The following is a 27,251-nucleotide window of genomic DNA, read 5'->3' on the forward strand; positions in this document are numbered from 1 at the left end:
CGTGAAGTAGCAATTCTGTTACATGGACTTTTTTTTTTAACCCTAGGCTTATTTAGCTAGCGTTTCAGAAATTCCCAATTATGCAGATTGCCAACCGATGTGATAAGAGTTGAGTACCTTTAATCTTTAGTACCTTCAGATTGAGTTCAATCTGAAGCTATTAACATGGCTATATCAACTCTCAAAATGTGCCAAGCCAGGTTCCAAAATGGTCTCCCTTCAACTGGGGACATGCTGTCTGTCTCTGGCTTCTCTTGCTTGTACCCTTCATTAGACCTGTGCCCAGAGGCTGTCAGTGACTGTGGATTTTGCTTTCAGGTGAAGATACCCTATAACAACATTGCTGAGTGATTCATAACATACCCCAAAACGGCATTGCCACATTTTATTTCTTAGTCATCCTGTCTAAAAATGTTCCCCAGTTTTCTATGTACAGTAAGGCAGTATGCTAAAAATGCTTTTCTTCAGCCCTGGCCAGATGGCTCAGTCAGTTTGAATGTCATCCTGTACATCAAAAAGTTGCGGGTTTGATCCCTGACCAGGGCACATGCCTTGGTGGCAAGTCCTGTTCCCTGTTGGGGTGCTGCATGTGAGAGGCAACGGATTCCTGTTTCTCGCATCGATGTTTCTCTCTCTCTCTCTTCCCCCTCCTTCTCAAATTAATGAACATACCCTCAAGTGAGGGTTAAAAAAATGAAATGAAAAAAATAAAATGGCTTTGTTCAATTCTTTGTGCCTGAAAACATCAATGTGTTCTCTGATGGTTATCTGCAATGGCACCTTGTATGGAAAATAAAATTATAGCCATTGGAAAAGAAGACTGGGAAGTCATAAAGCAGTCAGAGCTAGAAGCAGATGATTCCCAGGCTCCTCTGTGGAAGTGGTGAGTGAGTGCCTGAGAGACCTAGGTGTAGAGTAAGAGAGAGAGAGAGAGAGAGTGTGTGTGTGTGTGTGTGTGTGTGAGAGAGAGAGAGAGAGAGAGAGAATGTGGAGGGGAACTGAGCTGCAGGCAATGTGCACCTTTTCCGAAGTGACATATAAATGAATTTATGGATCTCATGGAGTTAAGTAGATTTTAGGGACAACTTCCAAAGATTTCGTATTGGAGTTTTATTGTTTTCCACATTGTGAATTAGAATTTCGTCTGAGAGATTAGAATCTCAGTGGCAGGACTTCACTCTAAAGTGCCCAGGAAATTCGGGGGTATTGACTTTTTAATCCATAGTCAATAAAACTCCTACCAGTTGCATAAAATTTTGTGAATCCCAACTTCAAAACCTATTTGACTTAGTTAAATTAATGTACTATGCCGTAGCCACAGAGGCATACAATGAAGCCTGCATAGTCCCATCTCTTCAAGCAAACACAAAATTATATCTGCTTCTTTTTAGTCCCTTAAGCAGGGATTCAGAGGACCCACAGTTTACGCAATAATACTAAAACGATGAAGACAGAGGATAGTAGTGTCTATTTTATTGCCGTTGAAGCCCTCCAGGCAGCTGTCTGGGTGGTCAGTGCATCATCACGTGGCTAAGACACTCGTAACAATCGACCGTTTTGGGCAGGATTTGGGAAAACTGCTGCCCACATGGCCTTCTGACTACAAAACCCCCAAAGCTTATACGAAGATGTTGTACGAAGTCAAATTGTAGTAAGATTACTAGTTTAAGTCACTGAGACATAGTTGTCAGTTTTAACCCTTATTTCTGCTTCAGTTGTTCCTGTAGCTACAGCTCTTATGACTGATACTGGTTCTCTGGCATTCATGATGCCCTGTAGTGTGGTGAGCCCTGCCCAGGGAGGAGCCGAGATAAAGAGGTGAAGGCCGGGGTTGGCCTGCTTATGGGAAGCTGAACGTGTTTTCTCTGTAATGACCATGATGCCACCATAGTTACTACTGCCGCTGTGATCATCACCTTAAACATGAGATCTATCCCCTGAAGTGAGTTCAAGGGTAAAGGAGAGAGCCAAAATGGGGAGGAGAAATGACAACTGGTCCTGAAGGAGGTTTCTATAGTCTACATCCTATGTATCTCGGGAGAAAATATTCTAGTTTGGGGAACCACAACTCAAACAATGGGACTGGAACTCACTGCAATTCCATTTCAGTCAATAGCTCGATTACCCACGCACTAAAGGCCAATTAATCTTTCAAAGAATCCCCATTCGATTAATCATGGTTGTGTTTTTCAGAAAAGTCATACCCTAGCTGTAAGAGTCATTGATTTCTCACACCCTTCATCTCTTGAATAGAAAGGCACTATGTGTTGGTGTGAAAACAGGGTTTTGGAGTTTAATATGGGTTCTTATCCCAGAATTGACACATGTAGTTCTGGGCCCTTGGACAAATTGTGTGATTACTCAGAGTCTTATTTTTAAGGTTTTCTTTATTTATTTTTAGAGAGAGGGGAAGGGAAGGAGAAAGAGAGGGAGAGAAATATCAGTGTATGGTTGCCTCTATTGTGTCCCCTGCTGGGAACTGGCCTGCAACCCAGGCATGTGCCCTGACTGGGAATCGAACTGCAATCCTTTAGTTTGCAGGCCTGTGCTCAATCCACTGAGCTATGCCAGCCAGGGCTATTTTTATTGATTTTTGAGAGAGGGAGGGAGGGAGAGAGAGAGACTGAAAAGGAGAGAGAGACCAAAAGAGAGAGAGAAAGAAAGAGAGGGAGAGAGAAACATTGATGTGAGAGAGAAACATCAATTGGTTGCCTCCTATGTGGGCCCCGCTGAGAATTGAACCCACAACCTAGGTATGTGCCCTGATTGGAGATTGAACCCAGAAACTTTTGGTGTATGGGGCAAAGCTCTAACCAACTGAGCTGCCACCTGGCCAGGGCATTTCTCTGAGACTTTAATTCCTCATCTGGAAAATGGGGTTAATCATACTCAGCCCACAGGGGTGCTGTGTGTAGTAAACAACATAATCTGTATAAAATCAGTTAGCATCTGGCAAGGGCATAATAAATATGAGCTCACGTTTGATGCATCCAGTGGCCACCACACTGCCTTTCTTCCCCTTACTCCCTTTGTGCCCCTCTGTTTATCTTCAGGCACGATGGCAAACTGCTGTGAGAGGTTTCTGGGTATGCACAGGCAGTGGTTCCTGATGGGTTCTCCAAAACCAGTTTTGTGTCACAGTGTCTCTTGGCTTGATGAGTCAGCGTCTTACAAATATCCATGGGTGATGTGAGGATTCCCTGCAAGTCTGCAGTGGGTGAGTTCCTCTGCAAAATTCTGAGGCTGAGAACACCAGAAACTAAACACACTGTCACTATCAAGTTTCTGATGAAAACGGTGCATCATCACCCCTCTATGACATAGCTTTGTCGTTCCGTCTCAGAAAAGCTGCTGACCTCCACTCCCCTCACAAGCAAAGTGCATTTTGCTACGTCTCTAAGCAATCCATTGGGAAATTCCTAACACCTAAAATGTTTCCAAAATTCTGCCCCCTTTTCCAGTTACCAATAAGTAGGTGATGATTGTGCAAATGAAACATTCAGAAACATTTCATTTCTGAATGAGATGAAAGGCAAGTCCTCCCATGAATGAGTTTTCTACAGATGGCTAATCTTCACAGCCTATGTACATTCCTTCAGACACTCTGTGTGTGTGCTAACATAAGCTCGCACACTATTGTGACTATCAATGTTTCTAATACTTGTTATATTTAACAATATAACTGGATCTTACCAGGTAACCTCTTTTTGCAACATACTGCTTAAATTTAGTAGTATCTTTGGAATTATTCCAAGTCATTAGGTATAGAACTAAACTACAGTATACAGGTACCCAGTAATTTCAGCACCTTAGTGGATTTAGGTTTAGTTTACCTTTAGATTATAAGTAATATCTAAATGGCAAATTTTAAAAAGATTTTGTTTATTTATTTTTAGAGAGGGGAAGGGAGGGAGAACGAGAGGGAGAGAAATATCAGTGTGTGGTTGCTTCTTGTGCCCCCCTACTGGGGATGTGGTCTGCAACCCAGGTATGTACCCTGGCTGGTAATTGAACCAGTGACCCTTTCATTCACAGGCCAGCACTCAATCCACTGAGCCACACCAGCCAGGGTTAAATGGCAATTTTTATATACAACTTTGTATCATTGTGCAGGAAAATCTGTAACAGAAGCTTCTATCAGAGGCATCTACATCAAAGAATATAAATGTTTAAAGTTGTAACAGCTTTTTCTAAAACATCCTCCAAAAAGTCAGCACCAAATTATATTTCCACCAACAGCACAGGAAAGAATCTCTATTTCCACAGTGTATTTATTTATTTATTTATTTATTTATATTCATTATGAGAGAGAGAGAAATTTGTTGTTCCACTTATTTATGCATTCATTGGTTGATTCTTGTCAGGTATGCCCTGACCAGGGTTCAAACCCATAACCTTATCATATTAGACAATGCTCTAACCAACTGAGCTACCTGGTAAGGTAGTTTTAATAATATGAATTTTAATAATAATAATGAGTTTTAATAATAATAATTTTTACCAGTAAGTGCAAATTATACGTAACTTTAAATTTTATCAGTGAACTCAAGACTCTTCAAATCCACTAGAATGTAAGCTCCATGGGAGCCAGAATTATCATCTGTGTCCTTCCTTTGCTGTCGTATAACTGCTCAGAACAGTGTCTGAAACCGTAGGCATACCCATTTGCTTAATTAAATAAAGTTAAAACAAGATTTTTTTATCTTCAAAGAGTTGCTTATCTATGTAGTTGGCCTATTTTTTAAAAGTAAATACTTATCTTTTCCTCCAAAGAGCTCTTGGTATAATACAAACATTAGGCATTTGCCATGTGTTGCAAATATTTTTTTCCTGCTTATCTTTTCATTTCTTGGGGTGTTTTGCCATTTATAAACTCTACATTTTTATGAAGTCAAACATATTAACCTTTTCTCCAATCTTTTTCCATGCCTGTTTTTCTTTCCTACTGCACAATAAAAACAGGATCACATGGGTTTTCTTATTATTCTTTCAATGTTGTTGTAAGGGCTTTACTTTGTTTTGTTTACACCTGTATCTCTATTTTCATCTCTACTGACTGAAAAAAAACAATGCATTATATAGGACGAAGAGAACACAGGTAGGGATGCACCAAGTTAGAGAGTTCGAATTTGTGCCAAAACACCGATGCATTTTCATTTTGGGTTTTTTACTTTCTTTGCCCAAACACAGTTTTCTAAAAAAAAAATTACAAAAGTAACTCACGTACGTTATAACAAGTTGAAGATATTGGAAATACTTAGAGTAAAAGGCAGACCTCCTCCCTCACTTCCTCTCTCTGGCCCAACAGTTCCACTGTCCAGAAGAAATGTCTGCCCATATCTTGATGTGTAGCCTTCAGAACCATGTCCTGTGTATTCACAAGTGTGTTCACACATGTCAGTGGTCCTTCTTTTTCTGCTTGACCTAAATGAACTGCACAGTGAATATTTTCTGACTGTGGAGTTTCTAAAGCCAATCTATGCTAGCTGCCGTCATGTTTATAACAGCCTTGCAGTATCTGTGTTCACTGGTAGGATGTGCCCTAATCTAATCAGTCACGCTATTCTTGGGCACAGCTTTCCTGATTTGAACCCGACAGGTGTGGGGGTCCAGGACGAGTCACCCTACGTGTGCCTCTGTGGTATGCAGACTGTATTGAGCCAAAGACAACTTTCGCAGAAGGCTCAAGAGACACTTCTCTCCCTCCCCACCCCACAACTACCTAGAAGAATTGAAATTACAGGCCCTAACAGATGATCAGATACAGTTTTTTTGACCTTTCTATATGGCAGTGCAAGCTTCTGTTTATGAAAGTTCTGCTCTTCTTATCATCCTGCCACGGCCTTTTGAAATCCCCGGAGGCATCTTGCCTCATGCCTAGCTCAGAATGTCTTATACACCCATGTTCTCTATGTCTGAACCTCTCCTGCATGTGGGGTCTCTCTCATGTATGGGGGTTCGCATGCATATGTATGTGTTAAATTTGGTTATTTTCTCCTGTTAATCTGTTTGATTATTAGACCCGCCAGAAGAACTTTGAGGAGAGAGGAATGTTTGTCTCTCCCACACACAAGCAATGCGTCCTTGACCACCCTACGTATATTTTTGTGTTTATATGTCATTATTTCTACTGAATGAAGTCCTAGAAAACCGCACGGCTGGTCTGAAGGACACGTGCATTCACAGCAGATTGGGGATGGGGAACGCAGAGAAGCCTGTGGACCACTCACAGCCCGTTGCGGTGACTCCACCTTGCATTCTGCTCATGGGGTGCTGTAGAAAAACAGTTTTCTTTAACAACGTGAATTTCTGAACATGGGAATATAAAGTAGGAAATTCTTCAAGTGTAGATTTGTGTACATTTCCCCCAGTAATTCCACTTTTAGAGATCTATTTTATAAATAGTATAACTCCGTCTATAAACCACATAAGAAGAGAGGCAAAGATGGCAGCTAAAAGTGTTAGGTATAATAGTGGCCTGAAAAAAATTACCTGCAGAGCTTTGACAGAATCACTGCAGTATCAGAGTGGAAATCAGGAGAGCATCCCCACAGACAGAAGAGGAGAGCGGGACCTCTCACTTCTCTCCACGGAGTGGGGCTAATCAGCACGGGCAGAGGTCCAGCTTCCAGCACCTCCCAAGACTGGAGAGGACAGTGAGCAAGCTTCTCTGGGCGTGGCAGCTTTGTAGGCCGCCCCACACAACTCCAGAAGCCTTGCCACTGTGTGTGTGTTCTGTACAGAGAGTTGGCGAGAGTTCCTGTCTCTTCCTTCCCCGTACTCTTTCCTACCTCGCTTGTTAGCTTGAGGCAAACTGTCTTCAAAGGAGGAAAGTTAAGGAAACTTAATTAGGGTTCTGAAATTCAAACCCAGAACAACCTTGTAAATTTGATCGCAATCTCCAAATGGTTTTCTGAAACGGAAGTACCACTTTGCGCTTTCTTGAATAGTTTCCTTGACAGCTTTGACAAAACTCATTAACCTTAGTTTTGCCAATCTGATTTCTTATCATTGTGTACATTTTCTTACACAGTGTCATAAAAAGATGCTAAAATCTTGGCACATGTTTGTGGACAATATGTCTGTGAATTGCTTCCTTTATGGCCTGTGCCCTATTTTAAAATGAATTGTCTTTTTTAAAAAAATTATTTTTAATACTCATGCTAGGATTTGTTTATTGATTTTTTTTAGAGAGAGGTAGGGAGGGAAGGAGAGGGGGAGAGAGAGAGAGACAGAGAGAGACAGAGAGAGACTGATGTGAGAGAGAAGTGTTGATTAGTTGACTCTCATACTTGCCCCTACCGGGGATCAAATCCAAAACCTAGGCATGTTTACTTACTGGGAATCGAACTCATGACCTTTTGGTGCACAGGATGATGCTCCAACCAACTGATCCACATAACCAGGGAGAACTGTCTGTTTCTTTTAACTGGTCTATAGTAATCCTTTATGTATTCCAGATATTAACCCTTTTAAATAATACGCTTCCATCGCTTCCTGTCATTTGTCTTAATTGTGGCTCCCACCATACAGACGTTACGTCTTACACTTTCATGTGCTTAGGACATGCTGACCCCTAGTCCCACCCTCCCACCACCCCTCACCTTCCAGCCTGTCGGAGAGCGAATGCAGTTCCTGAGCCTGGGCTACTGAGACATCTGAAAGCCTGACAGGACAAGTAGAACATGGAGACACTATCATATATGAAGTTGCAAATTAGCTTTCTGGGAAACCCCAATTCCTTCTTCATGCATGCACAATATGGTACTGGGGAAATCAACAGGTGGTTACTAACATATGCAAATATATCGCTGAGACTCTGCCCTGAAATGGAGATGTTGGAGAGGTTACAGCTCTGCCTGAAAGAACGAACTGCCTTCGCTAATGCAGTAGTTTTCCCACACTGTAGGCAAAGGCATAGCTCTAAGTTAGGATTTAGACTACTAGGCATTGTGGCTTATTCTTACCGAGATGAACCTATTCTTGAAATACAATTGATTACAGGAGATAAAACCCCAGGACAGCTAGAAGGTGGCTGGCAGGACATTCACATAGGATGGTAGGAAAAATTCTGCGTGAAGAGGATTAGCTTAGCCAAGATCAGTCTTGAGCCAGATATTGTTTAAAATGGAAAAAAAACCCAAGGCTTAAGAAATGTTAAAACAACAACAAACAACTTCTTTTTATGAACATACAAGGGGATATTGTAAGAAAGTGACCTTTCGTCATTTTGTGGGGTTATCCCGTGCTGGGGTGCACCTGCTCTGATCTGACGAGACCGCTCTGCTGAGAGCTCATCCTGTGCGTAGGTCTCCTCTTCGAAAATGGTCCTACCTCAATCAGGCCACGAAGGCCTGTGTTTGGAATTTAAAGGACAGGCCCTATGTTGGGGACGAGGAAGAAATATGACTTTCTTTAACTTCATGCTAAATATTGAGTCTACCGGTGCTGAATGGCAACCCAGGGTGGTGTGGGGAACCTGGTTTTACCTGTCCCTGGGACCTCTGAGTTCACGTCCCATTAAACGACGTCATTTTAATTTACAGACAGTGAAGCATCCATAACTGAAAAAACAGGCAGAGCAAATAGAGTCAGCCCTATATGCACACGGCCTAAATGCCATGATTTCAGGGGTCTTTCAAAGACCCTGCACATTCCCAGAGCTCTCGCCTACTTCCTGGCCCCTCCCCTCACACCTTGTTAGAATAAATCTTCTAGGAAAGGGCTGAGTTAAATATAGTTACATTGTAAAAATATTTCCCCCCAAATAACCAGAGAGGGATAAAAACCTATAGTTCCACCACCCAACTTTATTCTTCAACCCCTTCCAAAGGGATTGAGCATTTGTACAGGGTTGTGATCATGAGCCCATACAACAATGCATCCTGTATTTCAGACAGGTGATGTTGCCCGAGTCAAAAGCCCTGCCCCAGACAGTTGCTGAGCGGTGAGATATCCTGAAAAGAAAACTGGTTTTGTCCCAGGCACTTGCATTTGAATAGTAGCTGGTATGACCTTGGGCACCTTACTTAATTTCCTGACTCTATTTTTTTTGCTCTAAAATGAGATTTTCCTGGCCTGTGGGATGGTATGACCCACACAGGGTCGCTGGCTCATGGTGGGCTGACTCACCATGGACAATGTTAACATTCTTACCTCCTGAATGGATGGTTTTTGGACACGCACTGGCCAAGAATTCTATATTTCATCATCTATTCTTAATCCTTACAACCTTGAAGACAAGTATTAGCTCTATGAGACAAGAAGGAAGTGCCTAGGGAGGTGGCGGGGGGGAGGTAGGAAACACGCAGGAGATTGCACAGCAGGCCAGTGGAGGAGGCGGACTGTGAATTTGTGCCTTCTTCGCCACTACTGACCCTAAAGAAGCACAAATGTCAAGTAAAGACAGGGGGATGATGTCTTCCTCTTCTGTCTGCCCATGACTTTGCAGATCCCCCAATCCTAGGAAGGCTAGAAAGATGACAGGTATACCTAGGAAAGTATAACACTCTTTTAATCCTGAAACAAGAAAAGTAAAGTAACCTCAAGAAAAATTGGCTCAGATGGACAAATTCCCTAAACATCTTTCACTAACCTGATGTCTCCAGAGCTACCTTTAAAATGACAAAACCTGGCCGTGGCTGGTGTGGCTCAGTGGATTGAATGCTGGCCTGCAAACCAGAAGGTTTCGGGTTCAATTCCCAGTCAGGGCACATGCCTGGGTTGCTCAGAGGAGAGGCAACCACACATTGATGCTTCTCTCTCTCTCTTTCTCCCTCTTATCCCTTCTTTCTAAAAGTAAATAAATAAAATCTTTAAAGTGACAAAATCTGTGTGGGTTACTCCAAAGGCAATTTCAAGAAAAGGAAAGGGATTTTTCTGAACCCTCTCCTGGAGGTTTTTGACTAGTAAAACTGGGGAAATGACAAGTGCTGCTTCCTAGGGCTGTTGCTGACATTAAGACAAATACCGTAAGGTCCTTCACAGAAGGACTTTGTTTCAGCGCATGACACATGGTCCGCTTTGGATTACACCCAAGTCCATGGCTCTTCTCCCTGGGGTCCCCGATGGCATGTGATGATGATGCACAGTTCCCAAACGCTGGCGTTATTAATTGAATGTTGTTAGACCATGTTACACAATGACATTTAAAAAGCACTCAGAGCCATCCAAGTGTGAGGGCATTATATGCTTTCCTCAAGGGAGAGCTACTTGTTAAACTGCGCGTCCCACCTTCTTTCTTCTTGAAATAACATCTCCAAAAGATAAAAATCACGAGCAGGTTTGCCCTTGACGGATGGAGTCCAAGAATTCTAGGGCTCTCTCAATGCCCTGCCCTTCATGCTAGGAACCAGACCGCCTGCTCCGCCCCTTGTCACAGATGGTGCGCCAAACAAACGTGTTTACTCCTGCCACTCGGCAGCTGGCGGGGAAGGGGAGTACTCGGGCCGCCCCTCACCTTTGCCAGGCAGTTTTCCAAGGAGACCAGGGCGGTATGGGAGTGTCTTCTTCGCTGTGGAAGTTGATCCTCATACCCTATCCTGGAGCCACCCGCCGCTTTCCCTAGCCTTCTCTTCGGGGTGAGTTTCCTGCCCTGGGCGCCCTGCGAGGGCGCGCTGCTGGCCTCTGCCAAGCCCAGAAGGAAGGGGCTCCGCTGGGCTCCTGCCTCACATCTGCTCCGGGGATCCGGAGCCTCCCTCGCCGCACGGCACCTTCCTCTGCGAACTCAGGGGCGGCCGTGGCCACCGCCCACGCGACGCCAGCCGCTGAGCAGGAGGAGCTTCCCCGCGGCTCTGCAGGCACTCAGCGCGGTCGCCTGGGATCTTGACCGGGGCGCACCCCGGGCGGCGGGCGGCACTGCGCCCTCCCTGGCTGGCTCCCTGGTCAGGTCAGGGGGCACCGAATCGTGTCCGCGCCGCCCCTGACCCACGCCACCTTCCTCCGGTTTCTGCCGGCCGCGGGCTTCGGCGGCCTGATGCTGCAGGACCCGCGGGAGAGGCAGCAGCCGCCTTGGAGGGAGCGGTGGCGAAACTCGGCCAGCTTCTGCAGTCTTCGCTCCTGGGCCTCGGCGGGTAACTCTCCCTGGCTGGTTCCCGGCGGGTTTGCACTGCGGAGGGAGGGAGGTTAGGGGCGGCGGGAGCCGAGCTCGCGACAGGGATCGGGGCTGCCCGCGTCTGTGTTGCTTGGATCCCGGGGTTTTGCAGCCTCTGTAGCTGATAGACCGCCCCTCCGCGCACCCTCCCAGCCCTGGATCGTGGCGTGTGTTCGCCCCCCACCAGCCTGGGTTTAGGCGCTGGGAGGTGCCGCGGGGCGCTCGGAGCCCCGTGCCAGCCTTGCAAGGACGGGAGAGGTGCAGCCCGCGGGCGGGCCGAGGGGCTCTGGGCGCCGGGTGGACCCTGCCTGGGATCCTATTCTCTAATCGCAGGGAGGCTTGGGCGCCGGAGCAGTAATGCGCTCCTCGCTCACACTGTTTTCTTACTTAGGGATCTGTACTCGAGCAGGGCTGAGAGCAAGTTTCCCATCTTTGACCTTAAACAAAAATTTACGAGAAATCCTGGTTCCCGCCACAGGAGAACTAGACCTAACAAAGCGAGCCCCGAGGCACTTTGGGGGAAAGGAGGCAGTGAAAAAATTGTGGTGTTTCGGGAGTTAGTTTTCAAGATAAGGGAGAAAAAAACCTTGTCATTCCGAGGCCGACATTTCAGCCCCGTTCCTTGTGTGCTGTTATATTGGCTTTAAAGGAAAATTATAAAAAGTGATTTCCAAAGCTGCTTCTTTTGTGATCTTCAGGAGAAGGGGCGGGAGAAAGCTTGGGGGCGGAGGCTTGGTGTTCGCTATTCAAGGCAATATTTTAAAAACCGGAGGAGTGGGGATAAGAAGAATATCGTGAATGCCAGAGTATCAGCAACCACACAGGCCACAGGTTCTAAACTCAAAGTCACATGTGCTTAAAGAGGAACATCCCTGAGTGGTATGATTACATGATTAGTTGCAGTTAGGGAAAGGAGGTTGGCCAGCAGCTTTTCTCCATCTGTGGCCCTAAGGGCACATGTCCACCCTGGTCTCCAGGTCTCAGATGGTCGCTCTGTGTCACAGGCCTGGATATTTGGCTTACAGGTTTTCACATTTTCTCTCCCGGCTGCAGACCATGATGCTTTCTTTTTATTTACGTGGGACGATTTGCTCTGGATGCTGGGTTATTTTCCGTTTGAAAAATTGCTTATTTGACATTCGTAAATTGGTTTGTGATACTGTCTTTTCTCAACACCAAAGACTGCTCTTCATACTCAGATCTGCAAAAGAGACTCGTAGTCTCATTTGCTATCTCTGAATACGGAGACAGTTGTTGGTTTATATGTACAGAACTTTTCTGGAAACTCTTTGTATTACCTGGTTCTGGTTTCATAAGCTGTCCTTGATCTTTCAAGTGGAGCTAGAGAAGGAGGTCTTCATTGGTTACCTGGTGGGGTCTCCCTGAGGGATATTTTTACCATAGTCGCTGAATGTCTGTCCCAGACTGTCCCACATTTCCTAACATCGGTGCAATAAAGTACGGCTGCTATGTTGACTACATTTCTGTAGCTTTTTAGGACATAGTTTGTTCTTGTGCTTTTGGACAAAAAGGGGCCTGCATGGTGGCCTTACAAACTCAGAGACCAAAGTAACCACACAGGACAGTGTGAAATTAAAACGTTCTAACTAAAAGCAGTTTATGGCAGGTCATCATGCCCTGGAGCAGTGTTTTTCCCTCCCAAAGGTCAGTCTTTACCAAAACTGAGCCTGTCTCTTTAACATACCCGATAATATACCTTTGAAAGCACAATGGGTGGGCCAGAGCAGAGACCACAAGTCCCCCCATTGTTATTGGTATCACGTTAATTGTTGACTGTTTATTATTCTATACCTACCTGTGTAAAAGAAGTATATGTCTATTCATTTTACTTTAAAAAAAACTTGTTCTATTTTCAAAAATATTTTACTTATTTATTTTTTTAGAAAGAGGGGAAGAGAAGGAGAAAGTAGGAGAGAAACATCAATGCATGGTTGCCTCTCATGTGTCTCCTACGGGGGACCTGGCCCACAACCCAGGCATGTGCCCTGACTGGGAATCAAACCAGCGACCCTTTGGTTCACAGGCCCGTGCTCAATCCACTGAGCTACACCAGCCAGGGTTATTTTATTTCTTATCCAATCCCAGAAATTCCTCTGATTTACTTTCTCCTGTGCCCCTAATCTATCACCAGAGGATTTCATGACCCCCTAAAACCTACTTTTTTGATTGTAGTGTATAAAATAAGGCGTCATTTTCTGGAGTATTTTCTCAATCTGTTGAGATTTTGCTTCTCAACAATCGTCATCAGTTTGGCTCAAGTAAAGTAAAAAATTCCTAAAGGTTTGGGTGTTTCTTATCACTTTGAGGCTCAGAAGGGAACAGATAGTATTGACAGAAGAATGCCATCAAGAGACATACTGTTAAAAACATCAGTCTGTCTTTTGTGAAAATTGGGATTCTCAAGTTCTCTCATTCCAGCACTTAGCAGCTGTTTTCTTCTGTGGGAGTGTTCCACATTGTGTGGGGCATCGTGGGAGAGCAATGAGATAATGCTGCTTCCCATACTTCACCGATTAGCGTCATTTGCTAACCATGCGGATCACCATTTGACTTCCATGGAAATTGATTCCATCCGAGGTTGGAGGCCAGAGTTCTGTGTAACACGCATTCTAGGCTGCGCTCGCCAAGGAGGCAAAGACATTTCGAAGTCGTGTGGTGCCCACTGTGACGCCCAGTGTGCTCACATAGGCTGCTTTATTAAGTCTTCTTGACAAAACTATGAGACAGGAAGGCTTAGTCCCGTTTCATAGTTAAAAAAAACAAACAAACCAAAAACCGGAGGCTGCTCTAGGTTAAGTGACTCAGAATGGGTAACATGGTCTGCTTCACCTCTGCCCTGTGCAATTCCAGGAAGCCTCCAGGGTACACATCACTCAAAAGTTCTTTCATCCTGCGTTTGTATCTTTCTCCTTTGTCATGCGCACTCAACTGCTACATCCCTCTATCTGAATACACTTTCTCCATTACACTTTAGGCTGGGCTTCTTGAACAGGTGGTCTGCATACTTTGCCTTTCCGTCTGATCACTTCAGACTTTCACCGATCAGATGTTTTCTGTCTTCTCCACATTTCTGACAGGCTGCGTAGGTGTGCTGTGTCTTGACAAATTCAGGTTATGTCATCTCCAATGGCCTGTGTTCCAAAAAGTTTTTTCATTCTGAACATAGTTTCACTGAAGTTCCTACTTCTTCTTGTCTAGAAGTCTTCCCAGGGCTACATCCTTGCCTTCACAGATAAAATTAACCTCTCCTGTTTATCCCAACTACAGTGGATGACAGCACACATCACAATTTCCAAGTGGAACCTTATGGGTTAACAATAAAACTGTGTCTGATTTGGAGCGTGCTTAATGTATAGAAGAGAATGAAGGTTGCAGCGGGGAACGCTCTGTGGTTCCGTGTCGGGGTGTCAGAAGCGCAGGTCTTCACCATGGGAGTCAGCAGGGTCTCAGACTTCGTCTGAAGCCTGGCTGCCATGCTGGTGGGATAAAAAGGGGTGAGATCCTGGGAGTGAAGTCATCAGGGTGGAGGGGAGTAGGGAGAAGTAGGATCTGAGTCTCTTCTCCACATTCGTATTTCTTTTTCTTGGAGAGCTTTTGCTTATTCAGAGGGGAGAGGCCGGCTCACTGTTTACTTCTACACCCCTCTGTATCTGGCCAGGGGCTTTCCTCTTCCTGGACTGCTGGGAAAGAGGGGAAGGAGAGCAGCCAACTTGTAGGAGAATTGTCCTAAACACCAGAAATCTGAGTGTAAAGGTTCTCCTCCCTGTTCTCTCCTCCCCCTTATAGCTCAGACTCAGTGTGCAAATGGCATCATTTTGTTCAGTAGCATGTAATCATGGTCTTTGTAGAGTTCTTTAAACAATGACTTCCTGTGGTGGAAAGATCTGTAGAAAATGAGGAGAATAAGGTCTCCAGATAAAGAGATGGCAGACAAGCTAGAGATCCTTCCAAGGGAAGCAGCATCACTCTTGCCTTCCACAGGCTATAGAAGGTGCTGCAGAGTTGGTGTGGCTGTGGGTCACAGTCACCGTGCTGGGAAATGTGGGTGGCGGGAGCAGAGAGTGGCTTTTCAGTGGATCATGGGTATCTTTCTGCATGGTCATGCATAAGGTGGGACTTGAGATTCTGCCAATATTCCTGGATATCCACCATGGAATAGGAGATGTTCTCAGTGCTGGTGGTGGGGATAGGGTGTGCCGTGTTGAACAAAACAAATCCTGTGCTTTTATAGAGCTTATGTTTTTGTGGAAAGTGGAGTCATTAAATAAGATGCAAATAAATGAAAAATGTCTTTTGGATAGAATGAGTGTGACAAAGACAATAATACAGCCTGGGGTGTGCTAGAGAGGAGATGGGGGAAGGTACTGTAGGGCAGTCAGGAAGCTTCTCTGAGGAGGTGGTATTTGACCTGAGGTGTGAATGGTGAGCAAGAGCCAGTCAAGTGGAGAGCAGAAGGAAGAGCATTCTAGCAGAGGGAATAGCAACGACAAAGTGCCTGAGGCATGAATGAATTGGGGGAGTTTTGAAAACTCGAAGAAGAAGAGTTCAAAAGAAGATGAAGCCAGTGAGGTAGTGGGAGACAGCTTTTGGGAAGCCTTTAACGCTTAGAAAGGAGTTTGAATTGTATTTTAATTAGAACAGGATGACACTGGGGATTTCCAATTAGAGACTTAGTCTTTACCCAGTGGGCAATTGGTTTTCCTGTTTCTCCCTCCCTACCTCCCTGCCCCACACAGGTTTTCGCTCTCAGTTGGTTTTTCTTCTCCCCTTCAAAGGGCCATCACCGATTGCCCCTTCCTTGCTCTGGGCCAAGACACAGACACAGACGTATCCACACAGAGAAGACCCTGCATAATGTTCCTCTTATCCTTTGAAATGCATATATTTAATTTTACCTTCATGCATAAAACTCTTCATCACTAGCTCTCACATCTCACCTTCTCTCCAGACTGAATAGCTAGTAGTATCTAAGAAGCCTCTTGTTGGCTGGTGACATCTGAAACTAGATATTTAAAATGAAGTTAATTATTTAGTCAAATATATCACAATCAATCTTTTGCAAGAAAATGATTGTTGCAAGAGGAGATAATCCGAATAACCCCAAAGGTCTTGCCCTTTTCTGAACTCCCAGTTCCTCGTTCCCAGGCTGCCCCGTGTGCAGTCTGTCTGTAGTGGAGGTGCATGTTCTTTTTCGAGTACGTTTTCTGTGGTAATGTGCAGGACTTGCAATATTTCTCAGGGGAGTGTGCTGTGCCTGTTGGAATTTCATTTCTATCGGTCTCGGTAGGCGATCTTGGCAGTCTTAGAGTAGCTCTTAAAACATGAACATTTATGTCCAAGTTAATAAATCCTAGTAGTGCTGGTTTATCAGAAATGAAGAGAAGGCCCAGCACTTTACCCAGCATTTTGTCCGCTATCCCTTGATTCCAGGTTAGTTCACCAGCACCAGTGTATTACTCTCTGGGGAAGCCTGGTATACTCTCTAGAGAGAAACTTCTTTCTAGGATTCTGTAGCCAGGTGCCCTGCTCATTTTTGAAGATTTTATTTACTTATTTTTAGAGAGAGGGAGAGAAACATCAGTGTATAGTTGTCTCTCATGCACCCCACAGATGGGGACCTGGCCTGCAACCCAGGCATGTGTCCTGACTGGGAGTTGAGTTGGTGACCTTTTGGCTCACAGGCCAGCATTCAGTCCACTGAGCCACACTAGCCAGGGCTGTCTCGCTCATTTTTACCCTGCACACCTAACATCACTAACATATAAGGTGCGGCAAAAGTAGGTTTACAGCCATGGCTGGTGTGGCTCAGTGGCTTGAGCACTGGCCCACAAAATGAAAGGTCGCTGGTTTGATTTCCAGTCAGGGCACATGACTGGATTGTGGGCCAGGTCCCTGGCAGGGAGAGTGTGAGAGGCAACCAATTGCTGTTTCTTTTTTCCTCTTTCTCCCTGCCTCCCTGCTCTCTAAATAAAAAGAAATTAAATCTTCAAAAAATAAAAAAATAAGTAGGTTTACAGGTGTTTGTATAGCAAAGAATACAATAGTTAGTAAATAATAATATGAGAATAAACTGCTTCACATACTCACAACTGCTGTCAAAATACTGTGGATGTTTGGAAATTATTATACTTAGCATATATTATCTTATATTATCTACATTTTATATGAACTTTAGATTAACCATAAAAAAGAGTTGCAAAATTTAAAAAGAAGTCTCTAATCTCTTTTTATTTTTTGGCTCTACGCTGAGCATAGAAAATGTCCATGTTTCCTTATGCTGCCTCCTCCATCCCTTAATGTATCAGGAGTCTTACTAAAGGGGTACACAGTTTTGAATAAAAGCATTTAATCTAATTTAATTTTATTTCATTCATTGTATTATTTTTATTTTACATTTTATTTGACTATGATATTTTATCATTTTAATAAAAGCATCGCTTTGGGGAGCATTTGAGATCCTGATCCCTGGCGTATATTGTCAATTTGCCTCAAATACACTCTTATAATTTTTTTTTATAGCAGCACCTTCTATGGTGCTGGCCTAAATATTTCCAACAGAAGGTTTTAGGGAAATGTCAAAGTAAGGTAGCAAACCACTCTTGTTAGATTATTCCAGCTATACGATAAGTAAATTAGAAATAATTGGATTTTTCACGGGCCGGATGTTAGGAAATACGTGTGCTCTCTGATCGTGCAGCACCTATACATGTTGTCCAGGCCCTGACGTTTTTGGAGGACAGATCTGCTCATCTATAACAAAGACCAAAAAACTCTTTTTACAGATTTGGTGGACCAGGCTCTTCTGCTTTAACCATAAAATAATATAATTATATTCTTACAAAAGTATTCTTCCTAAGCTCTTCACCTATGAACACCAATATTCCTGTCTATGTTCCTTTTATAATGACATCCTTCAAGTGTGGTTGTCATTAGGAAATTTTTTTTTCCTGCTGAAAATCCGAAGACTTTCTCCCACTGGTCTTTGATGCGTTCTGCCATTTCGTGTTGCTGACTTTCTGTGTACTTCTGCAGCTGAACCCATAGTCACTGCAAGCCTCTCAGTGTTTTCGCTTGGGGTATGCTTTTGACACTTGGCACCTCCTTCCTTCCATTCTACGCTCCCATATCCAAACCAGATTATGTTTTCCAGTTTGATGGTTTATAATGGCCTGAGCCTGAACAAGTTGCCTAACTTTAGAGCATCGCCTTTCTTATCTATACATTTGCAATAATGTCCACATCACAATCATTATGGTCATTGAAAAGTAATTATAGGGACTTCCAGCCATGATGGAGGCATAGGTAGACGTTTTGCTTCCTCGCACAACCAAAAGAAGGACAACAACCAATTTAAAAACAAAAAACAACCAGAACTGCCAGAAAATTGAACTTCATGAAAGTTCAATAATTAAGGAGTTAAAGAAGAAACATTCATCCAGACTGGTAAGAGAAGCAGAGAGGGGCAGCTGGGTGGAGAGGACTTATAGCAAGGCAGTGGCCACATTTGTGTGCAGATGAACCAAGGGGGGCAACTAGGGAGCGAGACAGACCGTGCAACCCAGGGTTCTAGTGCAGGGAAATAAAGCCTCAAAACCTCTGGTTGTAAAAACCTGTGGGGGCTCTGGTAGTGGAAGAACCTCCCAGGCTCATAGGAGAGTCCATAGGAGGAACCCGTGGAGTCTAGAATGTACACAGACCCACCCACCTGAGAATCAGCACCAGAAGGGTCCAATTTGCTTGTCAGAAGCAGGGGAGGTAACTGAAAGTGGGTGAGAGGCCAGCAAGGGGCATTGTTCCCTCTCTGACCCCTCCCCCACAGATAGCGCCACAATGCAGCAAAGAGGGTTGCCCAGCCTCGGCAAATAGCTAAGGCTCCAAGGCTCCACCCTTTACAATGTATCAGGTGCACTGAGACAAAGAAATATGGCCCAAATGAAAGAACAGATCAAAACTCCAGAAAAAGAACTAAGCTCTTCAGTGACAAGGAGATATTAGATGCAGAGTTCAAAACACTAGTAAATGAGGATGCTCACAGAAATGGTTGAATATGGTTGCAAATTAAAGGAAGAAATGATGGCTATACCAAGTGAAATAAAGGAAAACATACAGGGAACCAACAGTGAAGGGAGGGAAATCTGGACTCAGATTAACGATTTGGACCAGGAGAAAGAAAGAAACATTCAACAAGAACAGAATGAAAAAACAAGAATTCAAAAAAGAATGACAACAGGCTTAGGAACCTCTGGGAGAACTTTAAACGTTCCAACATCTGAATCACAGGGGTGCCAGGAGAAGAGGAAGACCAAGAAATTGAAAATTTATTTGAAAACATAATGAAGGAGATTTTCCCAATCTGGCAAAGGAAATAGACTACCAGGAAGTCTAGGAAGCTCAGAGTGTCCCCAAAATTTGGACCCAAGGAAGCACACACCAAGACACATCATTGTTACATTACCCAAGATTAAAAATAGGGAGAGAATCTTAAAATCAGCTACAGAAAAAGAGAGTTACCTGTAAAGGAGTTCCCATAAGACTACAGCCAATTTCTCAAAAGAAATCTTTCAGGCAAGAAGGGGCTGGAAAGAAGTATTTGAAGTGATGAAAGGCAAGGACCTCCATCCAAGATTCCTCTATCCAGCAAAGCTTTCATTTAGAATGGAAGGGCAGATAAAGTGCTTCTCAGATAAGGTCAAGTTAAAGGAGTTCATCATCACCAAGCCCTTCTTATATGAAATGTTAAAGGGACTTAGAAGAAGTTCAAAACTATGAACAGTAAAAGGACAACAAACTCAACTATCAACAGAGCCTAAACAAAAAAACAAAACAAAGTAAGCAAACAACTAGAACAGGAACGGATTCACAGAAATGGAGATCACATGGAGGGTTATCAGTGGGTAGGGAGAGTGGGAAGGGAGAATGGGGGGAAAGGTACAGAGAATAAGAATAATTGGTAGGTACAAAATAGAGAGGGGAAGGTTAAGAAAAGTATAGGAAATGGAGAAGCCAAAGAACTTATATGTACGACCTATGGACATGAACTAAGGGGGGCAGGATGCTACATAGAGTGTGGTGCAGGGTGGAGAGGTACAAAGGGGAGCAACAAAATTAGACAACTAATAGCATAATCATAAAATATATTTTTTAAAAGTAATTACATATAATTAGTTCAGCATAGCTTCTGCCGAATATCAAACGCTTAATCAATGTTACTGTTACTTGCCATTATAACTCTATTATTGTACTAATATTATAATGGTACTCTTCAGCAAATGTTAAAAATTAACTATTTCCAAAATATCTCTCTGTTTGATCTTATCTAGCTCTAATTCTTTTCAGGTCTGTTTCCTTTTAGCATCTAACTTCACTTTGGACTGCATTAATCTACTCATGTTGTTGTTTTTCTTTAATTATTCTTCTGGGAACAGCAGCTAGTCCACAGGCACCTATCCTGTGCCCGGCGCAGGGATCTATAATGTAGTCCATATGGGGATCTGCGGGCACACAGTGCAGGGATGCAGTGTGTGTGTGCATACTGTCTGTTATGTATGGACATGTGCACATGGGCTTTTAGTGAAGTTGGGGATGAAATCTTTTGGTAAAATAGCACTATGAGTTTTTCAGAATATACTAGGGTTAAGAAGCAAAAACTAAAAAAAAAAAAAGCAAAAACTATGCAGATGTCCATTAAAAAACTTAATATCTTTTAGTTTGAGTTTTAATACGTTAAAATATGATTTAGAATTATTTCTATTCTTGAAACAGCTTTATGAATGCTTTTTTTCAGACGCTCTTATATCTTCACAGAAATGCAAGGTGGAGATAGGGAGGTGCTCATTGCAGAGCAGAATCCCAACAGATGATTCCAATTTATGACAGGGCTGTGGTGGTGGGGAGTGAGGGAGGCCGGCAGGCAGGTGGAGAGGGAGGGAGGGCATTCCAGGTAGCAGGGACAGCATGATCAAAGGCGCTGAAGCATGAAACAGAGTATGATTGAGAACCGCTCCAAGTTTGGTGCTCTTAGAGCGTAACACCCCAAATCAAGCATTTTGGGGACTTCCGGCCAAGATGGGGGTGTAGGTGGAAACACTGGACCTCCTCACACAATCAAGTTTATGAACATCAAATCTTTAAAAGCCAGAATGCAACCAAAACACAGAGAAAATTAAACTGTACTGAAGCCCGACAACAATGAACCATTCACCCAGAACGGTAGGAGGGGCGGAGTCAGCGGCTGGCAGGAGCAGGTGGCGCAGGAAAAAGCGGCAGGAGGGACCCAGGCGCACAGGCAGTGGTTGGCAGATCCCAGGCGTGGGGTGGCAACAGGCAGACCCAGTGAGGGCGCAGGGCGGCTGGCTGACTGTGGTCACACATTCGTGCTCAGCTAAACAAAGCAAAGGAGCGAGCGGTGAGATAGATAGCATGACCCTGGGTCCCAGTGCCAGGAAATAAAGCCTAAAAGCACCAACTAGAAAAACTTTCAGGGGGTTAAGGTGCTGGAAGAGGCTCCCAGGCTCACAGAGAGTTCACTGGAGAGACCCACAGGGTCCTGAAGGGTGCACAAGCCCACACACGCGGGAACCAGCACCAGAAGGGCCCAATTTGCTTGTGGGAAGCTGCAGAGGGGACAGAAATCTGAGAGAGAGGAGAAAAAAATGTCATTGCCCCTTTCTGATCCCACCCCGACATACAGCATCACAACCCAGTGACCTGGGTTGCCCCACCCTGGTGAACACCTAAGGCTCTGTCCCTTATATGTAACAGACACGTAACAGACCAAAACATTATGGCTCAAGCAGAAGAATAGCTCAAAGCCCCAGAGCCAATACTTCTAAGCAACAAAGAGATAGCCAACCTATGGGATGCACAGTTCAAAATACTGGTGATCAGGATGCTCACAGAACTGGTTGATTTTAGTCGCAAATTAGATGAATAAATGAAGGCTATGCTAAGTGAAATGAAGGAAAATGCACAGGGAACCAATAGTGGTAGAAAGAAAACTGGGACTCAAATCAATGGTGTGGACCAGAAGGAAGAAAAAAGAACCAAACAGAAAAGAATGAAGAATCAAAAAAATGAGGAGAGGCTTAGGAACCTCCAGGACATCTTTAAATGTTCCAACATTCGAACTATATGGGTACCAGAAGGGGAAGAGAAAGAGCAAGTGGAAAACTTATTTGAACAAATAATAAAGGAGAACTTCCCCAATCTGGCAAAGGAAATAGACTTCCAGGAAATCCAGGAAGCTCAGAGAGTCCCAAAGAAGGTGGGCCCAAGAAGGAACACACCAAGGCACATCATCATTACATTAGCCAAGATTAAAATGAAAGAGAGAATCCTAGAAGCAGCAAGAGATAAGGGGACAGTCACCTACAAAGGAGTGCCCATCAGGAGACTGTCAGTGGATTTCTCAAAAGAGACCTTACAGGCAAGAAGGGGCTGGAAAGAAGTATTCCAAGTCACGAAAGGCAAGGACCTACATCCAAGATTGCTCTATCCAGCAAAGCTTTCATTTAGAATGGAAGGACAGATAAAGTGCTCCTCAGATAAGATCAAATTTAAGGAGTTCATCATCACCAAGCCCTTATTATATGAAATGTTAAAGGGACTTATCTAAGAAAAAGAAGATAAAAAATGTGAAGAGTGAAAGGACAGCAAACTCACAGTTATTAACAACCAGACCTAAAACAAAAGCAAACTAAGAGGACAGCTAGATTGGGAACGGAAACCATAGAAATGGAGATCACATGGAGGGTTAGCAACAGGGGAGTGGGAGGAGGAGAAGGGGGGAGAAGGTACAGAGAATAAATAGTATAGACAGTGGGTAGAAAATAAACAGAGGGCGGGCAAGAGCAGTGTGGGAAATGTAGAATCTAAAGAACTTGTGACACATGGACATGAACTAAAGGGGGAGAATGTGGGGGGAGTTGGTGTTCAGGGTGGAGGGGAATGAAGGGAAGGGAAATGGGGACAACTGTAATGGTATAATCAATAAAACATAAATAAATAAATAAATAAATAAATAAAAATTAAGCATTTTGGGAGATGATGCAGGAGAGAATGTAGCAGTCTGCTTCAGCAGACTTGGATACCTATGGCATATGCATTTACATCTTCCTCTAAGGTTATGTGCCTTACTGGATGTAGGTCTATGTATCAGCAGTGTCAAACTCATTTTCACTGGTGGGGCCACATCAGCCTCGCGGTTGCCTTCAAAGGGTCTAATGTAGTTTTAGGACTGTGTAAATGTAACTACTCCTTAACAGTTGAGTGAGAGCTTGGCACTGCTGCCAGGTAGAAACAAAGTGCCTGGCCAGTTAAAACAAGGTGGAGGGCCGGATTCGGCTCGCTGGCCTTGTGTTTGCTACCTGTGGTCTATATAGACAAGTTATAACTGGCCAGTTCTGTACATTGCTTCTGAAGTTGAACTTGGATTTACATGTGGCATGGAATACATCTCTTCCATTTGCTGTTTTCATAAGAAAATAATGAAAACATTAATTATGGTAATATGTAATTGATGTTGGAGCTCTCATTTTTAATAACCCAAATATTTAAAATACAGGCATATTAGGCAGGCATGGAGACTTCTGAAGCATGGGATTCTCTATGAAGTTTGAGAGTAGAGATGGTCTTCAGCAGGACAGAGATACCCAAGGAGAACAGCCAAGAGGATCACTGAAGTTCATGGCCTTCTTCCAGGGCCTCTCTAAACACATTTTACAGAATAGAAAGTCAAGTGCTTCCAGTCACCACTTTATTTTCTGTAATTATGTACTTGATGTCATATCTGTAAAATTTTGATCGATATTTGATTTTTTTTGTTTGCATTGCCATGAAATTTTGGCTTCCCCTCTCCTCTCTCATTTTTAAGGGCATTACTCAGTTTTTAATGTATCAATATATTATTCAGAGTTTATGCAAGAGCTGATGTGTAAAGGCCAGTTATATTTAATTCTAGAAAATCTTATATGTTTTTACTCCAAAGATATATGTTTTCGACTGAGTGTGAGTGGTGTCAGTAATTTTAACTCTTTTTTTTATGTTGATTTCTCTTGGTAACAAATTAAGCAGTAGGACACAAAATATCAAAATTACAAGAGCTTAAAGTTTCCAGAGAAGAATTAGATGTGAAACTAAAAACACTGGAACTTGCTTGAACTGTAATTAGCCTGAAATGGAATGTGCGGGAGAGGTCTGTCTGCGAGGAGGCCGGGAAACAGGGCCAAGGAAGCCGTGTCTGTGCACCACGCCCCGCACTGCTGAAGGGGGGAGTGCCCTGAATGTGGGTCTGTGCTTATCAAATAACTTAAAATCCCCACCTGATGGTATGTCTGTTTATTTGAGGGAGAGGGAGAGAGAGAGGGAAAGAAATGTGGGAGAGAAACATCAACCAGCCCGTACTGATTTGAGAGAGAGAGAAACATCAAAGTGAGAGAAAAACATGGATCAGTCACCTCCTGGGGTGGGGGGTTGGGGGCTGGGGGTGAGGGGGTGGGGGAATCAACCTGCAACCTTTTGGTGTTGGGTCAACACTCCAACCAAATGAGCCACCCAGCTGGAATCAAACAGTTTTTTCATCGTCACCCATGGGATTGCCTACAGAAGTTGCCCATCTACCAGTTCAAATGTATAGACCCCTTAGCATTTATATTTTTATTATAAGTGAATTACTTTGGTATTTCCTGCACCAGCAGGACTGAGTGGCCAACTCTTTTGTTGTGGCCCCTCCCAGATAATGCTCCTCTCTGAGGGTCTACCTAGGCTGCTAAGACCCCTGTTTCTCAGGAAGCTCATATTCTCCAATGTTTTTTAAAGTTCTTCTGGAAATATCAGACATACAGAGTACACAGAGTGTGTCCATATAGTTCATACATTTCCTCCCAGTGAACACACCCACATAAATCTCCTCCAGCTGGGAGAATTGGAATATTGACTGCCCTCTGGAAGTGCACCAAAGGCTCCACCCGGTCACAGCTTCTGTCCTTAGATGTAATCACTCCCCAAACTTTCTCCACCACAGGGGGATTTTTTGATTTTTCTCTGGTGAGACTTGAATCAACAGCCCCCAGGTGTTCTGAATGGCTTTGGAGCCTCAGAGTCCTTCTGGTTGAGCATGAGGACTAGACTGCCCAGGAGGGATATGATAGGTTGAACTGTGTCCCCTCAAAAGACATGTGGAAGTCCTAACTCCGAGTACTTCAGAATGTGACCTCATTGGGAAATGGGGTCATTGCAGATATAACGAGTTAAGACGAGGTCATGCTGCAGTCGGGTGGGCCCCTGGTGTAACTGATGTCCACATAAAAAGCATCCCTGTGAAGACAGACACAGGGAGATCACTATGTGAGGACAGACAGCAGATTGTAGTGCTGCATCAGCAAGCCAGGGGATGCCAAGGAGAGCCAGTGAACCACCAGCTGCTCCAAAGAGGCCAAGAAGGATTCTCCCTCACAGGTTTCCGAGGGAGCATGACCTTGCCGACACATTTATTTTGGACTGTTAGCCTCCAGAGACAGTGTACTGTGTGACAAGTGTGTAGTGCGACGATACACTTCTGTTATTGTAAGCCACCCTGTTTATGGCACTTTTTTTCTTGCAGCCCTAGGAAATGAATGCAGAGGGTTGATGGTGGGCCTGGCACCTTGAACCCTCTGCTCTGTCTCCCCCAGAGCACGCCTGGCCCTTGGTGCTGGAGTTGCCCTGGCTCTCCCCTGTCCAGCTGCTGTCTGGACTGGCTCCCAGAGTGTCCTCTCTTGCCCCTGGTTGCTCCATGTCTGGGATGTGCCCTATAGGAGGACAGAGGTTTCATTACCATTCTATGGCTTTTTCTTTATTTCTTAACTCTGCCTTTCACGAGCACTTTCAGACCCAGCCGGCTTCTTTTACTGACATGCCTCAGAGCCAACCTTGAAAATCCACCTTTGCTGGGTTCATTGCCTCTCGTCTGGGTCTGTGCTGAGGTGTCCTTACCCACCCTCGCAGACTCTAACTGGGGCCACATCCTCCATTCAGTTTTCCCCAGTTCCTCTGGTCCAGAATCACCTTTAACAGGAAAAAAATGCAACTTTATTCTTTAAATGAAATACCTACTCTCAGATAGTTTGGCATGTTGCAGATAAAGGTTTCGTTTTGCTGTATGTAGGCATATTAAAGACCTGTTCTCAATTGAGAAAATAAGAAAGCCATTGAATCCCAAGGTGGCCCAACAATGAGGCTTCAGTAGTAAGGAACTATGTAGAACAAGGCAGAGGACTGGTTTTAGATTGCCTCACCATTCGTCTGTGTTTTCCCCCCTGGGATGAGTTTCTGGTTTAGGGGAACCACAAGGACCAAACTGTTTGAAATCCCCAGGGTTATTCCACAGACTCAGGCTACTTCCTGCACTTTTCTTTTGCACCCTTCCTTTGGGATGTAAGGACTTGCGGGGAAGCTTTTGTCCTAAATGCCCTTAACACAGTTTCTGCCCCGTAGCCTCGTATGTCCAGAGCCTAGCTCAGTTGCAGAGTGGATCTGCACTCCTAAATCGCCTCTTTCATTTCAGAAGCCTTTGCCTTCTGCTGATAAATGTGGGGAAGTCTTCAGAACACTTTTAAAAAATTACAGACGTGGGAAGTTTCAAAATTTTGTTTTTGTTTTGAGTCTCTTTGTGCTTCCTTATTCTCTTGCCAAGCCTCCTCAACTTTTAGTTTCTGCTGGTTTTATACTATATTAATAATATTTATATTTTGTCCTTTGAGGGGAAAATGCAAAAAAAGCCACATGTTGTATGGTAATCATATATTCTGTAAAATATACTTATGTAATTGAAAAATAAAACAGTGAGCTCAGAAGCTGAGGTTAAGAGTTAGGTTGGGGCAAAAAATTATGTTTAGTATGTTGGATTGTCTGTGTTTAAATGTGTGGCTGTGTGGATTTGCCTTTTGTACACCTGTGTTCACTCAGCTCAGAAAAGCCTCGTGCCCTGAGATCCTGTGCCATGTGACAAATGGGTAATAAATATCTGTGTTGGATTGATGGACAGGTGGACAAATGGATGATGGCGTTGCTCTACCTTCTTGGCCAGTAATTTCAGTGAATTACTGGTAGGATAAATTTCAGTAGAGTCCATGGCTGCCTCCTGACGCCTGGGAGGATTTTT

General features: G+C 44.0%; 2 protein-coding genes across 3 annotated transcripts in view; one reads left to right on the top strand and one right to left on the bottom strand.

Annotated features, from left to right (window-relative positions):
* Positions 1-10,703: 10,703 nt before the first annotated feature.
* On the bottom strand, positions 10,704-14,588 carry LOC118995727 (translation initiation factor IF-2-like). Its single transcript, XM_037058824.1, has 3 exons — positions 14,541-14,588; positions 11,174-11,396; positions 10,704-11,133 (listed from the first exon to the last, which is right to left on the bottom strand). The coding sequence occupies exons 1-3, from the start codon at positions 14,586-14,588 to the stop codon at positions 10,727-10,729; spliced, it is 678 nt and encodes a 225-aa protein (XP_036914719.1). The 3' UTR covers positions 10,704-10,726.
* ST3GAL6 (ST3 beta-galactoside alpha-2,3-sialyltransferase 6) overlaps positions 10,995-27,251 on the top strand; it is a 75,690-nt gene continuing 59,433 nt past the window's right edge. For both annotated transcript variants that reach the window (XM_037058918.1, XM_037058920.1), the window contains exon 1: positions 10,995-11,072. The gene's annotated coding sequence lies outside the window, so the exon portion shown is untranslated. The remainder of the gene's footprint in view (positions 11,073-27,251) is intronic.

Source organism: Sturnira hondurensis, unplaced genomic scaffold (genome assembly GCF_014824575.4).
Source record: "Sturnira hondurensis isolate 20B ecotype Veracruz unplaced genomic scaffold, ASM1482457v3 Scaffold0010428, whole genome shotgun sequence".
Lineage (NCBI taxonomy): Eukaryota > Metazoa > Chordata > Mammalia > Chiroptera > Phyllostomidae > Sturnira > Sturnira hondurensis.